Here is a 25,613-nt window from a genome sequence, read left to right as displayed (position 1 = left end):
GCTAGAACAATCCTATCACCTCCCTCTGTTCTTCATGATATTAAATCCTTGAATAGTTTGGGTCAGTTGTCTTATAGAAGGCCATGCATTCTGAATTTGTGTGACTATCATTGTATTCAAGTCAAACATTTCTAGCAAAACCCCCACACAGGTGGTGGTGTATACCTCCCACTGTTTCACATCATGAAGCACGTGATGTTAACTCATCCTTCTCTTGATGATGCCAAGCTTGACCACTTAGTTAAGATTGTGATTGCCAAATCTTCCCATTGTACATTTCCCCTTTGGAATTAATAAGTATTCAGTGGAGGGATAACATGATATACTATTCTCCAGTAACTTTTTACTTAATGATGATATACTATAATTCTTGCCTGAATTATATTGGGGATTATAAAATGATTTTCAACATCTATCATTCCTTCTATGTTTATTGGCTGGCATATTTCTGTAAAGAAAATCTGCCTCCTCTTTTCCTTCTCCTTTCACCATTTCTCTCTTTTGTTGAATGTCACTACAAACTCATGGATTTCTTAAAAAATTCAAAGTGTTAAAATCTATTAATGTCATTATTCTTTTTGAGGCTCACATTTCCTCCAGATGGGTATGGAGGTCTTTAAAGTTTTGCTTTTCACATTAGGTCCTTACTCTCTGGACTTCCTTTTTTTAAAAAAAAAACTATGATCATGGGTCAAAGCTCTAGTTTTATGTTTTTCCCCCTGTTTAACCAGTTGCACCAACCCTACTACTTGAATAGTTCATAATTTCCTCATTTATGAATAGTTCATAGTTTCTTCATTTATTTTTTTTAATCCTAACACTATCATATATCACATTTCCACATCTCTAGATTTTCTATTCTGTCCCATTTGTTTGTTTATATCTGTGCCAACAGCACACTGTCTTGACTACAATAGTCACCTCCATATAGGTTAGAGTAATTGTTTCCATCTTCTTATTTTTCTTTTATTTTTTTTTCAACGTTTATTTATTTTTGGGACAGAGAGAGACAGAGCATGAACGGGGGAGGGGCGGAGAGAGAGGGAGACACAGAATCGGAAACAGGCTCCAGGCTCCGAGCCATCCGCCCAGAGCCCGACGCGGGGCTCGAACTCACAGACCGCGAGATCGTGACCTGGCTGAAGTCGGACGCTTAACCGACTGCGCCACCCAGGCGCCCCGATCTTCTTATTTTTCAAAATTATCTTGGCTCTTTTTGATTCTTTGCAAGCAGAAGAGAATGAACTGCCCTAAATTTTAGGACCTACCTGACATTCTTCACAAAAGAACCCTACAAAAGTGTCAGACTTCCTTTGGAATTTCACTGAATCCACAGATTAATTTACATATTCAATAACTTAATGGTTCAAATAAAGAGTAGTAAGAAAGAAAAAAAATTTAAATTTCTATTTAAATTCCAGTTACTTAACATTCAGTATAATATTCATTTCAGGTGTACAATATAGTGTGATTCAACACTTCCATACACCTGGTGCTCATCACAACAAGTTCACTCCATTTAACCCATCCCCCCCGCTCCTCTCTCTGATAACCATCAGTTTATTCTCTTCAGTTAAGAGTCTCTTGGGACACCTGGGTGGCTTAGTTAGTTGAGCATCTGACTGATTCTTGATCTCAGCTCAGGTCTTGATTTCAGGATCATGAGTTCAAGCCCAACATTGGGCTCCATGCTAGGTGTGGAGCCTACTAATTTTTTTTAAAAAAGAGTCTTTCTTGGGGCGCCTGGGTGGCTCAGTCGGTTGGGCGTCCGACTTCGGCTCAGATCATGATCTCGCGGTCTGTGAGTTTGAGCTCCGCGTTGGGCTCTGTGCTGACAGCTCAGAGCCTGGAGCCTGTTTCAGATTCTGTGTCTCCCTCTCTCTCTGACCTTCTCCCATTCATGCTCTGTCTCTCTCTGTCTCAAAAATGAATAAACGTTAAAAAAATAAAATAAATAAAAATAAAAAGAGTCTTTCTTGGTTTGTCTTTTTTTTCACTTTGTTTTGTTTCTTAAATTGCACATATGATTTAAATCATATGGTATTTGTATTTTTCTGACTGACTTATTTCACTTAGCATAATACTGTCTAGCTCCATCCATGTCATGGCAAATGGCAAGATTTCATTTTTTTTTTTATGGCTGAGTGCATTATAAATATATATCACATCTTCTTTATCCGTTCTTCAGTTGATGGACACTTGAGCTGTTTCCATAATTTGGCTGTTGTTGATAATGCTGCTATAAACATCAGGGTGCATGTATCCCTTTGAATCAGTATTTTTGTATCCTTTGGGTAAATACCTAGTAGGCAATTGCTGGATGGTAAGGTAGTTCTATTTTTAGAACCTTTGAGTAATCCACATACTGTTTTCCACAGTGGTTGCATCAGGTTGCATTCTTATCAACAGTGCAAGAGGGTTCCCCTTTCGCTACATCCTTGCCAACACCAGTTGTTTTTGTGTTGTTGATTTTATCCATTCTGACAGGTGTGAGGTGTGACTTTGTAGTTTTGATTTGCATTTCCCTGATGATCAGTGATGTCGAGTATCTTCTCATGTGTTTGTTGGCCATCTGCACAGTCTTCTTTGGTAAAATGTCTATTCATGTATTCTGTCCATTTTCAATTGGATTATTCATTTTTGGGGTGTTGAGTTTTATAATATTTTGGATACTAACCCTTTATCAAATATGTCATTTGTTAATATCTTCCACCATTCTGTAGGTTGCCTTTTAGTTTTGTTGTTTCCTTAACCGTGCAGAAACTTTTCATTTTGATGAAGTCCCAATAGTTTATTTTTGCTTTTGTTTTGCTTGCCTTGAGAGGCATATCTAGAAAGAAGTTGCTATGGCGGATGTCAAATAAACTACTGTCTGTGTTCTATTCTAGGATTTTTATGGTTTCAGGTTTCATATTTAGGTCTTTAATACATTTTGAATTTTGTGTGTGTGTGTGGTATAAGAAAGTGGTCTAGTTTCATTCTTTTGCATGTTTCTGTCCAGTTTTTCCAACAATGTTTGTTGAAAAGACTGTCATTTTCCCATTGCTACTCTTGCCTCCTTTGTTGAAGATTAATTGACTATATAATTGTGGATTTATTTTTGTACTGTCTATTCTGTTTCATTGATCTATGTGTCTGTTTTTGTGTCAGTACCATACTGTTTTAATTACTACAGCTTGGTAGTATACCTTGAAATATGGAATTATGATACCTCCAGTTTTGTTCTTCATTTTCAATGTGGCTTTGGCTATTCAGGGTCTTTTCTGGTTCCATACAAATTCTAGAATTGTTTGTTTTAGCTCTGTGAAGAATGCTGATATTATTTTGATAGAGATTGCATTAAAAGTGTAGATTGCTTTGGGTTGCATAGACATTTTAACAAATTTTTTTCTTCCAATCCATGAGTATGGAATGTCTTTCCACTTCTTTGCTTCATCTTCAATTTCTTTCTTCAGTATTTTATATTTTTTCAGAGTATAGGTCCTTCACCTCTTTTTAGATTTATTTCTAGGCATCTTGTTTTTGGTGCAATTGGAGTGATTCCTTAATTTATCTTTCTGCTGCTCCATTATTGGTGTATAGAAATGCAACAGATTTCTACACATTGATTTTGTATCCTACAATTTTACTGAATTCATGTATCAGTTCTAGCAGTTTTTTTGGTGTAATCTTTCAAGTTTTCTCTCTATGTAGTATCATGTCATCTGCAAATAGTGAAGGTTTTACTTCTTCCTTGCCTATTTAGACACCTTTTATTTCTTTTTATTGTCTGATTGTTGTGGCTAGGATTTCTATTGTTCCTGACCATAGAGTAAAAGCTCTCAGTTTTTTTTCCCATTTAGGATGATATTAGCTGTATTTTTTTTCATATATGGTCTTTGTTATGTTGAGGTATGTTCCCTCTAAGCCTACTTTGTTGAAGGTTTTTATCATGAATGGATATTGTACTTTGTCAAATTATTTTTCTGCATTTATTGCAATGATCATAGGGTTTTCTTTTTTCTTTTTTAAATGTTTACTTACTTATTTTGAGAGAGAGAGAGAGAGAGAGAGAGAGAGAGAGTGGGAGAGGGGCAGAGAGAGAGAATCCCAAGCAGCTTTGCACTGACAGTGCAGAGCTCAATGTGTGGTTCAAATTCACCAACTGTGAGATCACAACCTGCACCAAAATCAAGATTCAGATGCTTAACAAACTGATCATATGGTTCTTAGTCCCATGATCATATGGTTCTTAGCCTTTCTTTTATTAATCTGGTGTATCATGTTGATTGATTTGTGAATATTGAACCATGCTTGCAATCCAGGAATAAATTCCATTTTAATATTCTACTTATGTCAATGGACAGATCATCTAAACAGAGAATAAAAAAGGAAACAATAGCTTTGAATGACATATTGGACCAGATGGACGGACTTAGCAGATATATTCAAAATATTTCATCCTAAAACAGCAGAATACACTCTCTTTTCAAGTCCACATGGAGTATTCCCTAGAATAGATCACACGTTATGTCACCAAACAGGTCTCAACAAATATAGAAAGATTGAAGTCATAACATGCAACTTTTCTGACCACAGTGCTATGGAACTAGAAATAAACCACCAGAAAAAAATTTGGAAAAATCACACATATATGGTAGTTAAAGAAAATCCTATTAAGAATGAATGGGTCAACCAGGAAATCAGAGAAGAAATTAAAAAAACACACGGAAACAAATGAAAATGAAAACACAATGGTCCAAAACCTTTGGGACGGCAGCAAAAGCAGTCTTAGTACATCCAGGTAGGTCTGTATTGCTACATAGAAGCAAGAAAAATCTCAAATAAACAATCTAAACTTAAACCTAAAGGATCTAGATAATGAACAACAAATGAAGCCTAAAGCCAGCAGAAAGAAGGAAATAGTAAAGATTAGAGCAGAGAAAAATGGTATAGAAACTAAAAAAAAAAAAAAAAAAAAAAAAAAATAGAACAGGGGCGCCTGGGTGGCTCAGTCGGTTAAGCATCTGACTTCGGCTAGGGTTATGATCTCATGGTTCGTGAGTTTGAGCCCCACGTTGGGCTCTGTGCTGACAGCTCAGAGCCTGGAGCCTGCTTTGGACTTTGTGTCTTCCTCTCTCTTGGCCTCTCCCCCGTGCGCACTCTATCTCTCTTTCAAAAATAAATAAACATTTAAAAAATTAAAAAAATAGAACAGATTGATGATACCAGGAGCTAGTTCTTTGAAAGAATTAATAAGATAGACAAACCTCTAGCCAGACTTATCAAAAAGAAAAGAGAAGGGACCCAAATAAAATCAGAAATGAGAGAAGACAAATAACAACCAACACCAAAGAAACAAATTTTAAACAACAAAATATGCTTGAGTAACATATCTATAATATGTTATATTATATATAAATATATAAAAATATATAATACACAAACCAATTATGTAATCTATAATGTACAGAAGACTACTTTAGCAGTTCTTTTCATTCCTGATATTATTTATTTATAGTTTTTCTTTTTTTTCTTAATTAGATTTGCTTATAGTTTGTCCTTTGTTTTATTGTTTTCCAAAGAGCTAGGTTTTAGGTTGTTTGAACTTAAAAACTTTTTCATATTTTACTGTTTACTTAAAAAAATTTTTCTTTCTTCTCCTTTTGGTTTATTTAGTTATTCTTTTTCAGGTCCATGAGTTGACTGCATAGTTATTTATTTTAAACTATTTTTCATTTTTTATTTTACATAAATGCACCTGTGGGGTTTTATGGTAGCCATTCTTTTATTGTTTAGTTCTAGATATTTTGTCATTTCCACTGTGATTGCCTTTTTACTCATGAATTTTTTAGGGAGCATTTTTTAGTTCTCAAAAGCATATAGAATTTTTAAAAAATTATTATTTTTATTGAATTCTAATTTGATGTCATTGAGTTCAAGAAACACAGACTGATTTATAGCCTTTTAAATTTGTTGAAACTTTCTTTCAGACATATTACTTGGTCAATTTTTGCAAATATTCTAGATATACCCCAGAATAAAATATTTTCTCTTTTTATTTAGTGTACTATTTAGATTTTTTTTTAATTTATTGAGCTTTTTATTTTAATGACTATTATTTTTTTTATATAATGACTATTATATTTTTTATTTTAATGACTTATATTTTTCATTTCTATGATTTCCATCTATTTTTGTTTCATAGTTTGGGGTCATTTTTTATAATCTATGATTCTGTCATATATCTCTTCATGTAGCCTAAGAATATTTAAAGTCTCTATAATACTATGCTCCAAATTAATCTGAAATGAATCCATATTCTGATTGTGGACTTTGAATTTTTTCTGAACATTTCTTTACATGTTTGGAATTCCTGTTTGCAGGCACAAAATTTTTTTTTTGTTGTCTCTTGTTTCTTTCTCTCCTTTTATGCTCATACCATCCAATGGGTTTGGGTTTCCTTTCTTTAGCCAAGTTCCCCAGTCCAGACTCAGGTCTCATAAATATGATATTTCAGATTTCTTGTTCTGCTATGTTGTCAGGGAATGTTACAGAGCCAGTTAATGAACGAATGGCCTGCTCAATTGAGCAAGGGTGTGTTTGTGTCCTTTTACCTCTTCGAGTGTATGGTTCCAAGTAAGCTGTAGCCCCAGTCAGTCCTTGGCAGCTTTCCATAAGTCCCTAGTTTGAGCTAGAGTCATGAACCTACCTCTAGTCCATGTCTTGAGAAGCACTTTAACTCTTTTCACCCTACAGGAGTTGTCTTACTGTTTACTTCCATATTACTTTTGGACTTAGAGCTCATTAAATCTATGGCTTAACTCAAATTACGGCCTTGTGTTTTGGTCATTTTTCTGCTCTGTGAAAATGCTTGTCTTGTTTTGACCTGGCTATACTTCTCAATCTATCTTTCTCCCTCCCGCCCTGTCCCACCTTCTCCCTCACTCTCCCTCTCTTCTCCCTCCGTTTCATCTATCAGGCAATGTATTTGGAGCAGAGGGAAGGTATGGAAGGATGATTTACTGAGCTATCTTATTGGAAATCCACTTAAGCTTTTTAAGGAATTTTCTACAAGCAAAGACAGAGAAAGAAGAAAATAGAGCATTCAGCTTCTAAAGGAGCAATGAAAGGTTGTCTCTATTTTTTTAAGTTTATTTATTTATTTTGAGACAGAGAGTAAGTGGGGTAGGGGAAGAGAGAGAGGGAGAGAGAATCCCAAAGCAGGCTCTGCACCATCACGCAGAGCCTGATGCAGGGCTGGAACTCACAAACCATGAGATCATAACCTGAGCCAAAATCAAGAGTCAGATGCTTAATTGACTGAGCCACCCAGGCGCGGCAGGTTGCCTGTTTCTTATAAGAATATTATTCTCTGCTAGCAAAGTAGAAAACTTGGTTATAATGACTATCCATTATCTCCTAATAGTCAGGGCTTTTACAGTTACTTTCTTTTGTTTTCTTTTTTAATTTTTTAATGTTTATTTAATTTTGAGAGAGAGAGAGAGAGAGAGAGAGAGTGAGCGGGGAAGGGGCAGAGAGAGGGGGAGACACAAAATCTGAAGCAGGCTCCAGGCTCTGAGCTGTCTGCACACAGCCCCATGCAGGGCTCAAACCCACGAACCGTGAGATCATGACCTGAGCCAAAGTCAGATGCTTAACCAACTGAGCCAACCAGGTGCCCCTTTATGGTTACTTTCTTATGATCTAACATCTTCCACTCTCACTCAGACCTACTTCCTTCTTCTTACCCCACTTAAAACTTCCGTTTCCTGAAGAGTCATCAGTACTTATCTCACTGTCAGTTTAGTCTTACAATTAAAGTAGTAAAACTGAATTATAAATAAAGCTTATCAATTCAATGAATCCTTCATTCATCAATGTGTGGGGAATGCTTAGTGTGTGAGGGGCGTGGGAAGATGAGGAGCTGGACTTCAATACACGTGTGTTCTTACAACCAGACAAAGTCTCAGGAATAGCCTGAGGAGCCTCTGAAATGAGGCCCCCTGTGGTAAGGAGGCACCAGTCATTCTGCCATAACTAAGGCCATCTGTTAGGAAGAGGAGCCAACATGGAGAGTTTTCTAAGGTAGGGTCAAAATGAAGTGTGTGTATATATGCGTCTGTGTCTGTGTGTGTGTCTCTGTGTGTATATGGGTGTCTGTATGGATGGGTGCACATAAGCACATGCTGCTAAAGTCCTATCCTTAGGAATAAAAGCTAAGGTATTATCCTAATGGGCTTTCAGTTACTATCTGGGAATGTTAGGGCATTTCTAATCAGGGACCAGGATTATAAAACCTACATAAATTATGGGGTGCCTGGGTGGCTCAGTCGGTTGAGTGGCCGACTTCGGCTCAGGTCATGATCGCACAGCTCGTGAGTTCAAGCCCCGCCGTTGGGCTATGTGCTGACAGCTCAGAGCCTGGAACTTGCTTTGGATTCTGTGTCTCCCTCTCTCTCTGCCCCTAACCCACTTGCATTCTGTCTCTGTCTCTCTCATAAATAAGTAAATAAAAACATTAAAAAAAAAACACTACATGAATTGTAAGAACCACTCAAATAAAATTATCTTAAAAAGGCAAAAAAAAAAAAAAAACCCAAAAAACCCTACATAATTGCTCCATGCTGTTATGTTTGTTTTCTACAGAAGTTACCAGTAGATCTTTAAATTAAACCAAAAGGACCCAAAAGCTTATCTTTAAGAGCAGAAAGGGGTTCAAGCTGGGCACTATAGTCCATTCCACTGCCAGGTTGGGGGAGAAGTATGCACCTCAACCAGTAGAGTAGTAGTGGCAGCTACTAAAGGAATAAAGAACAAAATGAATGTCAGGGACTTTCTGCATGGAATGAGGTCTGGGTTTGAAAGGGATCTTTAGCCATTGAAAGACCTATGTGATTGCCTTACTTAGTTTTATGGGGTAAAACCTTTTAACTTGGTCCACATCTATATACTTAGGCCAAAGAAAGCCCTTTAGCCTCATTTGGCTCATTAAAACAAAACTGAGTAACAGGAATCAAAAGAGTCACAGGCCTATCAAAAATCTGATGGAGTCTGTGGCTCTCTTCACAGAAAAGGGCATCCACAAATTTTGTGCACAGTTTCAGAAGTTTGTGGAGGCCTGGTTAAGATATCTCTCAGCCTAGGGAGAAGCAGTGGGTTCACATAATAGACTGTAAAGGTTTCAAATGACCAGTCCTCATAGGAAATTGGACCTCATGGATTCCCCAGAACCCACCTCCCACCCCAGCACCTTTCAGTACCTATGGATGAAAAGCATTATTTCTACTGATGTTTATTCCATTGCTGGCAATGATCTGCAATTCAGATTCAACAGTATAGGCCATGTATAATAAAGAAAAGAAATTTTCAAGCAGAATTAGATGATATCTTTCTCTAGATGGCATCTTCCTCTAGATGACATCTTTCTCTATGGGTCATTCTGCTCTGTAAGATCCCTGATGCCCAAAGACATCTCTAATCCACACACTGCACCTACTGCTAGTTTCTTTCATTCGTGATTCTAACCACAGATGTTTTATCTTAGAAATTTTTTCTTGGGGAGCCTGGATGGCTCAGTTGGCTAAGTGCCCAACTTTGGCTCAGGTCATGATCTCACAGTTAGTGAGTGCGAGCCCTGCATCAGGCTCCATGCTGATGGCGCGGAGCCTGCTTGGGATTCTCTCTCTGCCCCTCTGATTCTCTCTCTCTCAAAAATAAATAAACTTAAAAATTTTTTTTCTTAAATGGATTTTTATTATTTTCTTTTATTTCTATAATACATATTTTGGGTCCAGTGCACACAAAAGATAGCTTTACTGCTATCTCCTTCAATAGCACGGACATGACATTAGGAGAGTTTCCTAGAATCTACACAATCATTTCCAACTCAGCCCCTCTTCTGTTTTTAAAACAAGCAGTAGTTGGGTTTTCCTATCACCATCACGGTTCTGCTTCGGGGGCTGTTTTCTCTTCCTCAGTTGGAGCTTCCATATCAGAACTTAACCCTTCATCTTCAGCAGGTAATTCTTTGGTCACTGGACCAACCCCCAGCCTTGACTTGTCCATGGGACTCGCGGTGACATTTTGATCAAGGGGAGGAAATCTGAAAGTTATGTAGTTGAGGAAGGACATGATCCCTAAAGGAGGAGAAGAATTTGAGGTGAGTTTCAGTAGACAGATGGTCTTTTGGCTTTCAAAATTCTTAGTGATGCTTTAGAAGAGGTTCTAAAGACCTCTTCTTAGTGAAGCCAACCCTTCTCTCCCCCAGCACAGTTACTTTACCCTCCTGTGCTCCCATTACATTATCTCACATGGTGAAGACAAAGCTTGAACCTCCTAGATTCAAATGATAGTTCCACAACTTTCTGTGTGGTCTTAGGCAAGTCAGTCAACCTGTGCCTGCCTCAGTTAATGGTAGAACAGGTTACTAAATCCAGGTTTCCAGACTTCAAAATCCATACTTTCTTTGCCATACCACTCTGCCTCTCCATGTATAAATGTTCCGGATAGGAACAGTCATTTCTTCTATTTCTCCTAAATTCTACCTTGCCTTCAAGAAGTGGTTTCTTCTTCTATCCTTCTAGCATAAGACAGGGGACTGACTCACCAGAAAACGTGAATAAGAAGTCACTCCACCAATTAATATGATAGGCCCATAGGAGATCTGGCTCCAAGGCATCCTTAGTATGCCTGTAAACCTGTGCCAGAAACAGGATAAGGCAGAGGAGCAAGGAGATGGCTAGGACCAAAAGAAAAGATGTCACAACCCATCAGTGTCTTCAGTCTTCCTTGACCACGCACCCCCAAGTCTTCTTCTACCTCCACGCCATATGCACAGCAAGATTAAAATTTAGGGCTTGACCAATATGGGAAAGAGAAAGGGGCCTCTCCCTTCCCCCTGGTATAAGTCAGTTAAAGTGTGTTTTATGCAGTAAGACAGGGTCGGAAGCTGGCAACTTGATGTGATACTGAAGAAGAGGAAAGGGACAAGAAAATGAGAATAAAAGCCCCAGAGAGAAACTTGATTCATTTGACAGTTTTACCCTGGCATTTCCCTGCCAGTCTAGGTCTGTACCTGAGATGAAGCTCAGTATGGATACCTTCAGATCGAAGTTGGTGGTCATACTTCCTCTTCTAGGCAGGCAAGAGTTGATGAGCCAGCCAAGGGCAACGAGTATGGAGAAGATAGAGATGAGGAAGAAAGTCCTGGAATATTGAAGGTAATCTGCCAAGGAGAATGAGAAAGGAAAGGCTTGGGTAGTCCAGCAGGGGGCCAGCAGGGTCTGGGTAGTCCAGCAGGGTTTTCTTAAGAAAACCAGATAGAGTCTTAGAAAAGGGAGCGAGGACTAGGGAGGATGAAACAGAGCTTACTATGTGGCGTCCAGGGCATAAATAAGGATCTTATTTCCCAGCTTTTCTTTTTAATTTTTCAAGTTTATTTATTTGTTTTTGAGAGAGAGAGAGAGAGAGAGAGAGAGAGAGAGCGAGCGAGCACATGCATGGGAAGGGCAGAGAGAGAGAGAGAGAGAAAGAGAATCCCAAGCAGGCTCTGAGCTATCAGCGCTGAGTCCCACATGGGGCTAGAACTGTGAGATCATGACCAGAGCTGAAATGAAGAGTCAGACACTTAACTGACTGAGCCACCCAGGTTCCCGTTTCCCAGCTTTTCACTGATACTTGGAATTTATTTACTGTGAAGGCAAAGCCTTCATTATAAAACTAAACATACAAATAGTTCTGGGTGCGTTAACACATTAACCTAGATGTAAACTAGCTTATAGGAAACATGACTCTAACATCACAACACAGATTAAAACATTTTCTTGTTCCTAATTCTAATTCTAAAAGTAATACATGGGGGCATCTGGGTGGGTCAGTCGGTTAAGCATACGACTTCGGCTCAGGTCATGATCTCACAGTTCGTGGGTTCGAGCCCTGCCTGGGGCTCTGTGCTAACAGCTCAGAGCCTGGAGCCTGCTTCAGATTCTGTGTCTCCCACTCTCTCTGCCCCTCCCCTGCTTGTGCTCTGTCTCTCAAAAATAAATAAACATTAAAAAAATTTTTTTAAATAAATAAAAGTAATACATGTTCAATATAAGGAAGAAAATCAGCCACAAGCCCACTACCTAGAGGCAGCTACTACTGCTAGCATTTTATGTTATTTCTTTCCAGTATTTTTCTACCCTCTGTACTGAGTGGATATGATACTGCATATCAAGTGAATTTTTTCTTTTTTAAAGTTTTTTTTTCAACGTTTATTTATTTTTGGGACAGAGAGAGACAGAGCATGAACGAGAGAGGGGCAGAGAGAGAGAGGGAGACTCAGAATCGGAAACAGGCTCCAGGCTCTGAGCCATCAGCCCAGAGCCCGACGCGGGGCTCGAACTCACAGACCGTGAGATCGTGACCTGGCTGAAGTCGGACGCTTAACCGACTGCGCCACCCAGGCGCCCCTCAAGTGAATTTTTTCTTAAGATTATATGGTAAGATTATCCTCCAAATCACCTGTTGTAAACATCATTTTCATTTTTTTTTAATTTTTAAAAATGTTTATTTATTTATTTTTGAGAGAGAGAGCGAGGCTCAAGCCCACGAACCATGAGATCAAGACCTTAGCTGAAATCGAGAGCTGGTTACTTAACTGAGGCACCCAGGCACCCCTGTATACATCATTTTTAATGGCTACCAAGGAGCTTATCATATTAACATATTTTACTTAATGACTTAACTGTTTTTGGACAGGTAGTTTGTTTCTATTTGTTTTTTTTTTCTCTTCCAAGTAGATCTGGCTTGTACAGGCCTTATCTTGCATTTGACCACAAAACGACGTCCCATTTACTTGAACTCCTCTCTTGTAAGATTTCAAGCCTGAATTTTCTGGATTGTAGGAATTTCAATCCCTAAAAATATCTTTCTTTTTTTTTTTTTTTTCTTTCCTGAGAGTCCCTCAAGGTCCTGCGTCACATTTGCTCAGGGACAGGCCTGCTAACATCCTTTTGTTCCAAAGCCCTTACCCAAATGCCATAACGCCACCTCTCTCATCTCCTGGCTCAAGATCTCTGCTCTCTGCAGATTGGATGTTGGTAAGAGAGAAGGGGCATGCTAAACATTGCTTTTTCCTAACATCTCCCTAATATCAAGCAGATCCTTCCCTTAACTCCCACAGCAATGTTTTAAGATACATGCACCTGATGTTTATAGCAGCGTTACCTACAATAGCCAAATTATGAAAACCGCCCAAGTGTCAAGTATCTATCGATTGATGAATGAATAAAGATGTGGTATGTATGTATGTATGCACACACACACACACACACACACACACACAGCAGAATATTACTTAGCCATAAAAAGGAATGAAATCTTGCCATTTGCAATGACATGGATGGAGCTAGAGAGTATTATGTTAAGTTAAATTAGTCAGAGAAAGAAAAATACCATACGATTTCACTCACATGTGGAATTTAAGAGACAAAACAAACAAGAAAAGAGAAGCGAAGAGGCGAACGAAGAAATAGACTCTTAACTATGGAGAATAAATGGATGGTTACCAGAGAGGAGGTAGTTGGGGGATGGATTAAATAGGTGACGGGGATTAAGGAGTGCTCTTGTTGTGATGAACACCGGGTGATGTATGGAAGTGATGAATCACTAGATTGTACACCTGAAACTAATATTATTCTGTATTTTAACTAACTGGAATTTAAATAAAAACTTGAAAAAAAAAAGAAATAGAGGATAACACACGATTGCAAGTAAATATAGTTCTTCTGATACTGCAGACCCTGCAATGTCTTCAGTATCCTTTAGGGGGTGCCTCCTTGTCTAGCTTTTTTCCTTTCTTAAGCCAGATGGGCTCTACCACTAAAAGTTCTCTCAGAACTTTTATGTCTGAGAATCACAGTCCGGCTTCCAGGTAACCCAGGGAGAAGAAAATATGTTAAAGCTTATCCCAATTTAAGATTTGACTCTTAAGTTTTACTTCGTTCTCTAGAACTCACCACTGACATCATCAATAATAGGAAAGTCCATGAAAAGAAACCACACCCCTACCCACAGAGGTGAGTTGTTCTGTGGCCCAAACAAATTAGCCACATTAAAACATGATGACCCCAAAGCAACACATTTTCTGAAACCTGGGTTTCAGAATTAGCAGGATATGTAGCCAGTAAGAACCATCAGCCTACATTGAGCTTCATGAAGCCCAGTGTGATAGGCATCGTTCATGGTATTTAGCCCACTGCCCCCAACTAGACCTAGTAGCCCTTGCCGATAGTCCCCTGACTATAGCTAATTGGACCAAGGAATGGGCTCTGACCCGTATTGGACTAATTTGATTCTTATGCTTGGAAATTTGGATTTGAGACTGATTCATGTTAATTTCCTCTTTTGCTTGTTTGAGCCAAGAAGATACAAAGCTAGACTGGGATCTCACTTTTTAGGATTTGCACACTAATAAGAGAAACTGAGCTGTAGTGATAAAGTGTAAACTAAGATGAGTGACAATGCAGCTCTAGAGAGACTGAGTGACTGGCAGGCTTGATTTTCTTCATCAGAGACCCCGGTCTTGTCTGGAATTTCCTAAGGTACAGCAAACTTCCTGCCTTTGGGAGTCTATGAGATTCTTCTGAATAAATAAGTTCACGCTATAGCTTATACTAGTTCAAATGAAATCTGATCATTAAAACACAAAAGTGCACTGAGATATTCGGTGTAAGTTCTGTCTAAGATATGTTACAGCCCGCCTTTCCTCCACCATGAGAGGAAGAATTGACTTCATGTTTTTCTTACAATCTTCTCCATTTTGGCTCCTTATCTCCTGAAACCACATGAACAAGATCACTCACAACTCCAAAGGAACAACTGAAGATTTGCAGCATAGAATAATCTCACCCCAAAAGGAAGCAAGTCTACTAGTAATAATTATATACAACTAATTATCTGACCAAACTAAACACTTAACTCCATAGTATAAAATGGCTGCACATTTGGTTAACTTCATAGTTTTTTTCCTAATTCATTGAACAAAACAAAACAAACATCCTTAAGCTGAATTCAAGTCTCCATCTCCTATAAAACCAAAAGCTATTTCAGCTTTTAAACATCAGTTTTTACAGTAGCTTACTTGTCAAAGTTTCAAAGATCTTAGGACCTAAGTTACAAAAGGCCCTACTTGTCAGTAAGAAGTTTTGGTCCAGGGAAAGAGAAGTGCCCTAGATATAAGGAACACCCACGTAGGTCACATGTATCAAAACACTGCTGAAGATTTCCTTAGTAATATCCTTTTATGGCCTTAGGTTGCAGGAATAGCAAGGCAAACCTCCCAGTTTGCTAAAGGCAATGAAGCTAATGCCCTAGGAAGAGAGGGGATGTCATTCTCAATTTGGAGACGAAGAAGCCCACATCACGCGAAAAGCTTGATAAGATCCTTGCTGGTGTTCTCAGGATCATCCCAGTCAGTGATTCTGTACTTCAGAGCACCATCAGGTAAGACATAAAAGCTACCAAGACTGGAAGGGATACTACCATACTGGAAAGCAGTAATGATTCTCAGTGAATTGGGAACACTCACCATTCAGTAGTTTGGGCTGGGCAAGATCTCCTTCTATTGTTATGAAAGTAAAACTTGGTCCAGGAGGTTTTGGAAAGTGAGAGGGCCAGGGCTATAAGCCACCTTGCTCTTGTGAACAAATAAGCTTAGTTAACACTAGATGCTCTTTTCCTTTACAGCTGTTGACACTCTGGAAGGAATCAATGGGGAAGCCAAGATGACGTGAGAAGAAAGAAGCATAGGAGAGAAGCCAGCCATAGGAAAAGCTAAGCACCTAGTACTCAGCTGTGCCAAAGAGATTTGGGGGTGGGATTCCTCTTACTGCACCCTAGGTCCTTCAGCAAAAATCAAAGCCAGAATAGGGAGACAGTGCTCCGAAAGGGCTAGCTCCTTTTAACTATGAAGGAGCCAGACTGAGTGAGTGCAGGTGGGGTGTGGCTATGGATTTTGAGAATGAAGAAGGTGCTGCTGAGGAGTCAGCCCACTTATTTAGTCAGATCTAAACCTCCATGTTGTTGCCATAAGGCCAAGACAAAACTTTTATTCCAGTCACATAAGGCCAGGACAAAACTTCCCCAGCCTCATGGAAAAGAAGGTGGTTTTGGAATGGAAAAGATGGAGACCTAGCACCTGGGAGAGGAGGCTGTGAAATCAACTTAAGATTTAGGTTCCTCACATAGCTTGGCCTTGTTCGTTGTGCAATGGTTCTCAGGCCCTGGCTTGGAGGGCCCACTGCTTTGACTAAAAGACCTAATCTTCTTTCTCCACAGTCTTCCAAATGGTCCAACCTACTCTCTATGGCAAAACATTCCTTTATATTATGGTTTGATCTCACCTATGCTACAGGGGAGTTAACAGAAGGGTCTGTTCCACACTTGAGACCTAGAATAAAAGTGAAGGATGGTGTCCCCTACTCCCCACCCCTTCTCCATTCTGTTAGCAACTGCTACAGCAGAGAGGCTATCAATCATCTAGAACCAGGTGAAATCAGAGGCAGAGGCACAATGGCCTAATGTAACTCCACGACAGAGGAACATGAACACACACATTCTTGAGCCCATCTTAGAGAGTCCCCATGAAACTCACAGAAATGACATTACTGCTTTCCAGTAGGGTAGTATTCTTTCCAGTCTTGGTAGCTTTTATATCCTACCTGATGGTGCTCTGAAGTCAAGAATCATTGACTGGGATGATCCTGAAAACACCTTTCCATGGGAAAGGGGGCTAAATTCTTGCAATTAGTAGGTAAAAGTTTAAAGTTCTTGAATTTGGACAATAGTGTTTTGGGCAGTAATAACATAACAGATTAGTGAGAGCTGAACACACTCATGACATTTGGGAAATTCATTATGAGAACTGCGGACTACTTACTGATCCTAGAATTAGAACTTAGTTAACGTTGCAAACAGGATAGATACTTGACTTAAAATTGTGTACTTAAAGGACTCAGTTGACCACCTCTAAATCATTAACAGTTGGCCTCATAGGTAATATCCAGGTTCTGAGAAATAAACTATTTGCTACTGTAAGTGACAAAATTCCAAGACTCTCATTCATTAAAATTTTAATAATCTTCAAGTCCTAAATTTTAGCCTGGGCATGATTACATAAATATTGCAGTTTAATTTTTATGCCTATATCTTTTACTCCATTTTTCTAGAAGTGGAATTTGTGAGTGTAAATCTCTGGATACACATAATCATATTGCTTTGGTTATAGCCATTTACATGGTCCCCAGTGTATATGAGAGTGTCCAGCATTGTGTATCATCATTTAAAAATCTCTGCTAATGTCGCGTTTGAAAAATCTTATCTTACTGTTCATTTGATTTGCCTTTATTTAATGATTTATTATGGTTAAAATAGTTTTACCTATGTTTACTAAACATTTTTAGTTTTTGTTCTGTGAATTGTCTGGTTATCAAGAATTTATTTGAGGGGCGCCTGGGTGGCTCAGTTGGTTGGGCAACCAACTTCAGCTCAGGTCATGAACTCATGGTTCATAGGTTCGAGCCCCGCATTGGGCTCTGTGCTGACAGCTCAGAGCCTGGAGCCTGCTTCGGATTCTGTGTCTCCTCTCTCTCTGCCCCTCCCCCACTTGTGCTTGGTCTCTCTCTATCAAAAATAAATAAAATATTTTAAAAATTAAAAAAAAAGAATTTGAGTATTTGCCTTTTTATTAATAATATACATTTTAAAATATTAAGGCCATTAGCCTTTTATCTTTCATATTTGTTGCAAATATTTTCTTTAGTTTTTCTTTTAAGTTGAAGGTGCACTTGAATTGTCTGCCTGCCTTTGATTTTAGTTCCTTCTCAAGATCTTGTGTTTGGGTCCTGCCCTTGAGTTCCACATGTCATAGATGCTTCAGCTCAGGTCTGAGCCTAGGTGCAACCCCTCCAACCCCACATCCAGCATCTGGAGCCTCTGCTTATCTGTATCTCTTGTGGATAATGGGAAAACTGTTTCGTGTAGTTCTGTCTTTCCTCTAAGTGTTGCTTCTGATTGAAAAACTCATGCATATGGTATCTTCTAGCCCTAGAAACTTATTTTTCAATGTTTTATATTGCATTTTCAGATCTGCTTAAGTTCACATAAAATTTGACATTAATAATTTACTCTAAATAGCTAGCATTTGTTATACACCCTTATCTGACATGCATTTACATTCTCTTCTACTGTTGGCAGAAGAACACACTGACCTGAAAAATTAAATCTGATGGAGGCTGAGACACCTTGCTTTGTTTCCCGGTTATGATCAATTACATCTATTTCTGCAAGTGATGTTAGAATACCAACCATACTGCTTCACAGGGACAGCTTATAAAGGCCCAATGGGTTCTTCCCAGAAAGTAAAGAGAGTATCAACTACTGAGTTGGGAAAGGTTACACTGAGAACACCAAAGAAAAGGATGGCTACATTCACAATTTGGCTGAGATCCATCCTGGACTTGGAGAGGTGAGGGCAAAGAGATCTTGGAGGAGGAAAGATGAAGGGCCAACATGGCAGAAAGCTCTGGAACTGTGGGGCCTGTGGTGTTTAATTTGGTGGAACTCACAGGGTGGTTTGGGGGTGTGGCTCCAGCACAGCTCATAGTTGCATGTGATCCAGAGTCCTGCGTAGAGCTCAAAGCCATTCTTGGTCACCAGGAACCTCACCCAGTTCAGTGGGGACATGCAGATCACCATTAGGAAACCAAAACCACACAGGCTGCCACAGAACGTTCGGATGTAGATGTGTGTCTGATTCACATGCTGCTGCCGCCTCTGGGGTGGCATTGAGGCATTCGGATATTTGTTGACGGGGAGGGTAGGCTACAAGGATGAGGGAAATATTGCCTACCCAAAAAGATAACCATTGATCCCCAGGGGCTCCTACTCATCTCTACCTTAAGTGTCTCCATGTGGGCTTGATCTGTGGCTGTCTATCCCTACCCAGGGTGATCTTTTCTCTTTCTTTAGGATACTCTATCTAGACCCACCTTTAAGTAAGTCTTCTTCCTCCCATCTGACCTACAATTAGGTACCTCCTCACCCTTTGGTAGTGCCGGTTCCCCTTAATTTTGGGAACCTTAGGATTATAGAAGGTCAAGGCCATTTGTTCCCTGCTCTCCATCTTGGCAGCCAGTTCGCTTTGTAACTGCCACGGAATTTGTCTCAGCACCTCCCACATGTGCTGGCAGCATCAAAACAGGCCAGAACCCATGGCACAGATTCCATGTCCGTTTGATATTCTGGGTCTAATCAGATCAGGAACAAATCATCACATTTTAATCAAGTGCATGCATATGTGATGCTCCCACCTCTCCCTTCTCTGACCCTTTCAACTCCTTCATTAAATAAATCCACAAATATTTTGTCAGCAGTTGCTGTGTGTCAGGCTTTGTCTTAGGTCCTGGGATATAAAGATGAATAAGACACAGTTCCCTAATAGCCAATAAAAAAGTTAACTCAGGTGTCTTCGGGACTCCATAGCTTGTGGTTAGAATTCAAGATTACAAGTAGCCTGGCATTCATGGTCTTGCCCCAACACTAAGTGGAAGGCCCTGGGTGTGTCTCAATAGGCTCACGAACCAGTCTGTCAGCCATAGATCATCATGCAGTATTCCCCTCCCCACCCCACCCCCCACCTTTTCTTCCTTTGTTGCTCGAGTACCTTCTCTTCAATGCCTTCTCATGAAGCCATTCAAGGGTGCTACGGTCCTGCCACTGCCAGTGCTGACAGGGCCCACTGTGAAAATGCCAGCATCCCCAGGGCAGGGGGCTACCAGCCTGCGTGCTGAAAGCTATCATTCTCAATACTGCAGCAGTGTTGGGTTCTATGTGAAAGCGAGAATGGCCTTTCCCTGTTTCCACAGCCAGCACAGCTTGTGCCCAGAGTAGCTCAAAGTCTTCTTTTCAAATAATTCTCTCAGTGTTGCTCCTAACTCCTCTCCCCACAAGGGCTCAAGAGCAGTCCAAGATGCTGAACAGACACCATCCTGTTCCACATCATGGACATTTATTCAAATAAATGACGAGCTGTATTGCCAGCTCTTGTTTTCCATGAACAGATAAACTCCGATTCCTAAATTTGGGCTGAATTAGAATGCCCTATCACCCGTTTCTCCCAGCATACCCTCTCCTCGCTCGCCCAAGCCTGTCGAAACCTATACTTTGTTAGCTGGTGGGAACAACTGGCAGTTAGCTTGTTTATGTCCATGCTTTAGCATGAAGCCCTCCCTCTCCAAAAGTGTTATTTGACTCTCTGTCTACCAGAACTTAGCCTAGCGCCTGGAAAGAATAGTATTTAATGTTAAATGAATAAATGAACAATATATTTTTAAATAAAGGACAGAGGTTGGTACAGAGGACAGAATGGTTAACATTTTCAGGGGAAAATTAGGAAAGATTTATTGGAAGAGGTGATGTATTAATTGGATTTCCAGCTAAGGAATATTCCAGGTGATAGAGGTGATAGGGCACTGAGGCAAAGAGAATGATATGTCTCAAGGCAGGAAACCATGGACAGCATGAGGTTCTTGGGACATTAGAAGCAATGTGGTTCTACTAGGTACAGACTCAAAGGTGAGGGTTGAAGGGTGCAGATATCAGCAAGAGCTAGATCACGAAGAGTCCTTTAGGCCATGCTATGCAATTATATTGTGAAGTCTCAATTGCTGTAATACGCTAGTGCCACTGGAGTGATTATAGGAAAGACTTTTCCATTTGCAGCAAACGGGCTGTACAGCATGACTGTTAGATGCACACTCATGCCTAGGGAGCTAGACATAGGCATTGAATACACAGGCCTACCTTTCCGTCCCCATTCTAGCACTTACTTAAGTAGTTCCAATACTCATGGTTAGGTTACTTGGGGCAGTTTCCTTAACCTCACTGAACATCAGTTTCTTAATCTCTAAAACTGGGTTAATATTCATTCCTGCCTCATTAGAATTTTTGTGAGGATTAAATGAGATGATATGCATAAAGCTCTTAGCACAGTGCCTTCATACGTGCTCAGTAAATACTATTATTATTTATTTTTTTATAAAGCATTTTTTAAACGTTTTATTCATTTTTTGAGGGAGAGAGAGTGTGAGTAGGGGAAGGGCAGAGAGAGGAAGACAGAGGATCTGAAGCGGGCTCTGTGCTGACAAGCTGACAGGCTGACAGCAGCGAGCCCGATGTGGGGCTCCAACTCATGAACCACAAGATGATGACCTGAGCCAAAGTTGGACACTCAACCGACTGAGCCACCCAGGTGCCCCTGTTTTTTTTTTTTTTAAGTTTATTTTATTTTTTAGTAATCTCTACACCCAATGTGGGGCTCAAACTCATGACCCCGAGATCAAGAGTCATTTTGTGGACAGTGTCTGATTGGCAAATGATGCAACCCTCCAGCTGTTGAAGGAACAGGTTGGGCAGTACTGGACAAAAGGCAGGATGTTCCTGGCCTGCTGGGAACTTGCTAGGGCCCGGATGCATATGACAAAACATTATTCATGCATCACTGGTGACTGGGTATATTGCCACTTCCCCCACTTTAAAAAGCAATTTGGAAAAAATAAAATAAATGAAATGAAATAAAATAAAATAAAAAGCAATTTGGGGTCCCCTGCCTATTTGGCAGCCACTGCCCCAGAGCCTGCAGAGTCCAGGAGGAGCATAGCTCAAGCCAGTGGATCTTGAGTCTCCAACACCAACCCAACACAATGTGGAGTTGCTGCAGAAACCAGATTATGGGGGCTATTTAGGCTCCCAGTCCCTCCCTGCAGAAGCCTGGAGCTCTGCTCTTGCACTGATGCCCTTCACTGTGGAACTGGCGCCAGCTGGTTAAGGACTCAGTCTCTGAGAAAACAATTGGATTGATGTGAATGCAGTTTTGGAAAAACACGTGGACGATGTATACTGTAACATTCCACCACAGCAGCCAGTGAACCAGCGGAGGCACTGGCAGAGGCAGGCCCTGCTCCTGGGCCCCATGCTGACCTCGCAGAAGTCCTCCAGGGGGGGATGAAAAGCCAGGCCCCCACCATGGGATACTGAGAAGAAGAAAAAGCTGCTGGGAAGCTGCTAGCAAAAGACATACTCTGGGAAAAAATGGCTTATGGAAATCATTAGTAAAGGAGACAAAATTTGGATGACAAAACATATCATAACATCCAGGAACTGAAAAATGATGCTGAAAACACACAGAACTCTCCTTTTCATTTAACCCTAGAAATACTGGGGGGGGGGGGGGGGGGGGGGGCGGGGCACCTGGGGGGCTAAGTCAGGTAAGCATCCGATTTCCGCTCAGGTCATGATCTCAGTTTGTGAGTTCGAGTCCCTCGTCAGGCTCTGCACTGACAGCTCAGGGCCTGGAGTCTGCTTCGGATTCTGTGTGTCTCTCTCTGCCCTTCCCCTGCTTGTGTGCTTGCTCTCTCGCTCTCGCTCTCTCTCTCTCAAAAATAAAAATAAACATTTAAAAAAAATACTAGAAATATTGGGTAAAAGGAACTTCATACAGATCATGCCGCAAGTCACAATGGTAAAGCACAAGGCATCGTCACATGCTTGAGAGCAACGCCCTATCATGGTAGCAGAAGAAGGGCGTTACTTCCCCTGGATATGTGCATGTTTGACTAATACAATACATGATATTTCACGAGAGGATTTTCTACAGAAGAATTAAGCAAAATGTGAGAGACGAAGTATATGCCATTGCTAGCCTGGCACACTGGTGCTTAAAGCATGCTAGGTCCTTCCACAAAAGTGTTCTTGTGAAAGCATCCCCTGCTTCTCTTCAAGTTGCTCTGGAGGACTATTAAAGAAAATTCGACAAGTGAATTTATATATAGTCCACCCATCTTTACAGCACAATAATGCATCATTTCCATTATCTGTGTATACTCAATCATGAAGAAAAAGAACTTAAAATAATTTCATGGCCTTGCAAAAAAAAAAAAGCAGTTTGGTTAAAAGAAAAAAGAGTAGCATGTTTGTGACCTTACAGTAGGCCAAGAATTGTTTTTATTTTTTTTTAATTTTTTTTTCAACGTTTATTTATTTTTGGGACAGAGAGAGACAGAGCATGAACGGGGGAGGGGCAGAGAGAGAGGGAGACACAGAATTGGAAACAGGCTCCAGGCTCTGAGCCATCAGCCCAGAGCCTGACGCGGGGCTCGAACTCCCGGACCGCGAGATCGTGACCTGGCTGAAATCGGACGCTCAACCGACTGCGCCACCCAGGCGCCCCCAAGAATTGTTTTTAAACAAGACTTCTGGGGCACCTGGGTGGCTCAGTCGGTTAAGCATCCGACTTCAGCTCAGGTCATGATCTCACAGTCTGTGAGTTCGAGCCCCGCATTGGACTCTGTGCTGACGGCTCAGAGCCTGCAGTCTGCTTCAGATTTGTGTCTCCCTCTCTCTCTGCCCCTCCCCTGCTCATGCTCTGTCTCCCTCTGTCTCAAAAATAACTAAAAACATTAAAAATTAAAAAAAAATAAACAGGACTTCTATTCACCAAAAGATACCACTTAGAGTGTAAAAAGGCAATCCATAGAGTGGGGTAAGATATTTTCAATATGTGTATCTAAAAAAAACTCATAGCAAGAATATAATGAAGAATTCTTACAAATAAATGAGAGAGGCAACCTAATAGAAAAATGATCAAAGTCCTTAACTGATGTTTTGCCAGAATAAAAACATATACATATATAACATAAAAAAGTGCTCAGATTCATTAGTCATGAGGGAAATGCAAATTCAGACTGTAATGCGATATCACTACACATCCACCAGAATGACTCAAATGGAAAAGTGTTGGCAACTATGTAGAACAACCGGAACCCTCATACACTTCTGTTGGGAGCGTAAATTGGTATGTTCACTGAAAAACTGCTTGGCGGTATCTGCTGGAGCCGAATAGATACATGTCCTTCTCATTTTAGGTAGGCATGCAACAGAAAAAAGTGTCCACATGTCCACCAAAAGATATGTATTACAATGCTCATAGCAGCACTTGTCATAATAGCCCCAAATTGGCAACTACCCAATTGCCCATCAAGAGAAGAAGGGAGGGGCGCCTGGGTGGCTCAGTCGGTTAAGCGTCCGACTTCAGCTCAGGTCATGATCTCATACTCTGTGAGTTCGAGCCCCATGTCCGGCTCTGTGCTGACAGTTCAGAGCCTGGAGCCCGCTTCAGATTCTGTGTCTCCCCTCTCTCTGCCCCTCCCCTGCTCATGCTCTGTTTCTCTCTGTCTCAAGAATAAATAAAAACATTAAAAAAATTAAAAAGAGAGAAGAATGGAAAAATCATGGTACATTCATACAATGAAATACTATGTAGCAATATAAATAATCTACAAGCACAGAAGCAATATGGATGAATCTCATCAACACAATGTTGAGCAAAAGAAGCCAGATACAAAAGACTGAATATGTATGATTCCATTTATATGAAGTACAAAACAGGCAAAATCTGTGTTGTCAGAAGTCAGAAATACCCTTGGGAGGAAGATGACTGGGGACTAGGAGGGGACACTAAGGGAACTTTGGGGTGCTGGAAATGTTCTATTTCTTGATCTGGGCGTTGATTACCATTCTATATGTATACTATACTTTAATAAAAAGTTAAAATATAAAATCAAGAATCTTAAAAATGTTATCATTTGTCTTAGTAATTTCACCTCTAGGAATCTATGAAATAAATATTAGTTTTATAGCTTGTTGATATAACCTCTTATCTGCTAGGAACAGTACTAGGTGCTTTACATATGTTAACCCACTTGTTTTTGTGAATCACATTTTTCCATTTCATCTTCTAATTTGTTACTGCTGACATAGAAATAAGTTATTTTTGTCTATGTATTTTATAGGACCACTTGACTGAATTACTTTAATTCCAATAATTCCTTTGGATAATTCTCTTGGATTTTCTAAGTAAACATCATATCGACTCCAAATAATAATAATTCTGTCTCTTCCTTTACAAAACTTGCCTTATTGGATTGATTGGACCCTCCAAAACAATGTTTATGAAGTGTAGTAGGCATCCTTATTTTACTCTTGACTTTAATGGAACTGCCTGTATTCCTTTTTGTTTCACATGTATATTCATTTTTGTGTTAGTTTCATTCTATTTCTGTTTTGCCAAGATTTAACGTTTAGAATGGCCGTATCAAATACTTTCTTAACCTCTAGAACATGGTCTTTCTCCCTTAGTCTATTTACCATATATGTTGCCATAATACATTTCCTAATGTTGATCTAAGTTTGCATTACAGTAATTAAATGTTTGTATAAGATACATTATTCTTTTTTGCAGATTTTTATTTAAGTTCTAGTTAGTTAACATATAGTGCAATACTGGTTTCAGGAGTAGAATTTAGTGATTCGTCATTTACATATAACACTCAGTACTCATCACAACAAATCCCCTCCTTAATACACATCACCCATTTAGCTCATCCCCCACTCACCTCCCTCCATGAACCCTCAATTTGTTCTCTATAGTTAAGAGTCTCTCATGATTTGGTTCCCTCTATTTTTCCCTCTTCTCATATGTTCAGTTGTTTTGTTTCTTCAATTCCACATTGGGTGAAATCATATGGTATTTG

The 25,613-nt window shown here is 39.9% G+C and overlaps 1 protein-coding gene across 3 annotated transcripts in view; it reads right to left on the bottom strand.

The window, feature by feature from the left end:
* LOC121041954 (transmembrane protein 202-like) overlaps positions 1 to 25,613 on the bottom strand; it is a 48,649-nt gene that overhangs the window by 9,859 nt on the left and 13,177 nt on the right. Inside the window, exons 1-5 of one of the 3 annotated variants that reach the window (XM_040493189.1) lie at positions 19,067 to 21,035; positions 18,591 to 18,846; positions 11,057 to 11,206; positions 10,589 to 10,720; positions 9,677 to 10,118 (exon numbers count right to left, since the gene is read on the bottom strand). The exons of 1 other annotated variant lie outside the window; for it this stretch is intronic. In XM_040493189.1, coding sequence (XP_040349123.1) covers positions 9,922 to 10,118; positions 10,589 to 10,720; positions 11,057 to 11,206; positions 18,591 to 18,846; positions 19,067 to 19,204 — 873 coding nt within the window. In that variant the 5' untranslated portion in view covers positions 19,205 to 21,035 and the 3' untranslated portion in view covers positions 9,677 to 9,921. Of the gene's footprint in view, positions 1 to 9,676; positions 10,119 to 10,588; positions 10,721 to 11,056; positions 11,207 to 18,590; positions 18,847 to 19,066; positions 21,036 to 25,613 lie in introns of those variants that run through there. One more of the 3 variants, XM_040493190.1, reaches the window with a different exon arrangement.

This window comes from Herpailurus yagouaroundi, unplaced genomic scaffold (genome assembly GCF_014898765.1).
Source record: "Herpailurus yagouaroundi ecotype Mexico unplaced genomic scaffold, PumYag 184, whole genome shotgun sequence".
NCBI lineage: Eukaryota > Metazoa > Chordata > Mammalia > Carnivora > Felidae > Herpailurus > Herpailurus yagouaroundi.
This window is presented reverse-complemented; position numbering and strand designations above follow the sequence as displayed.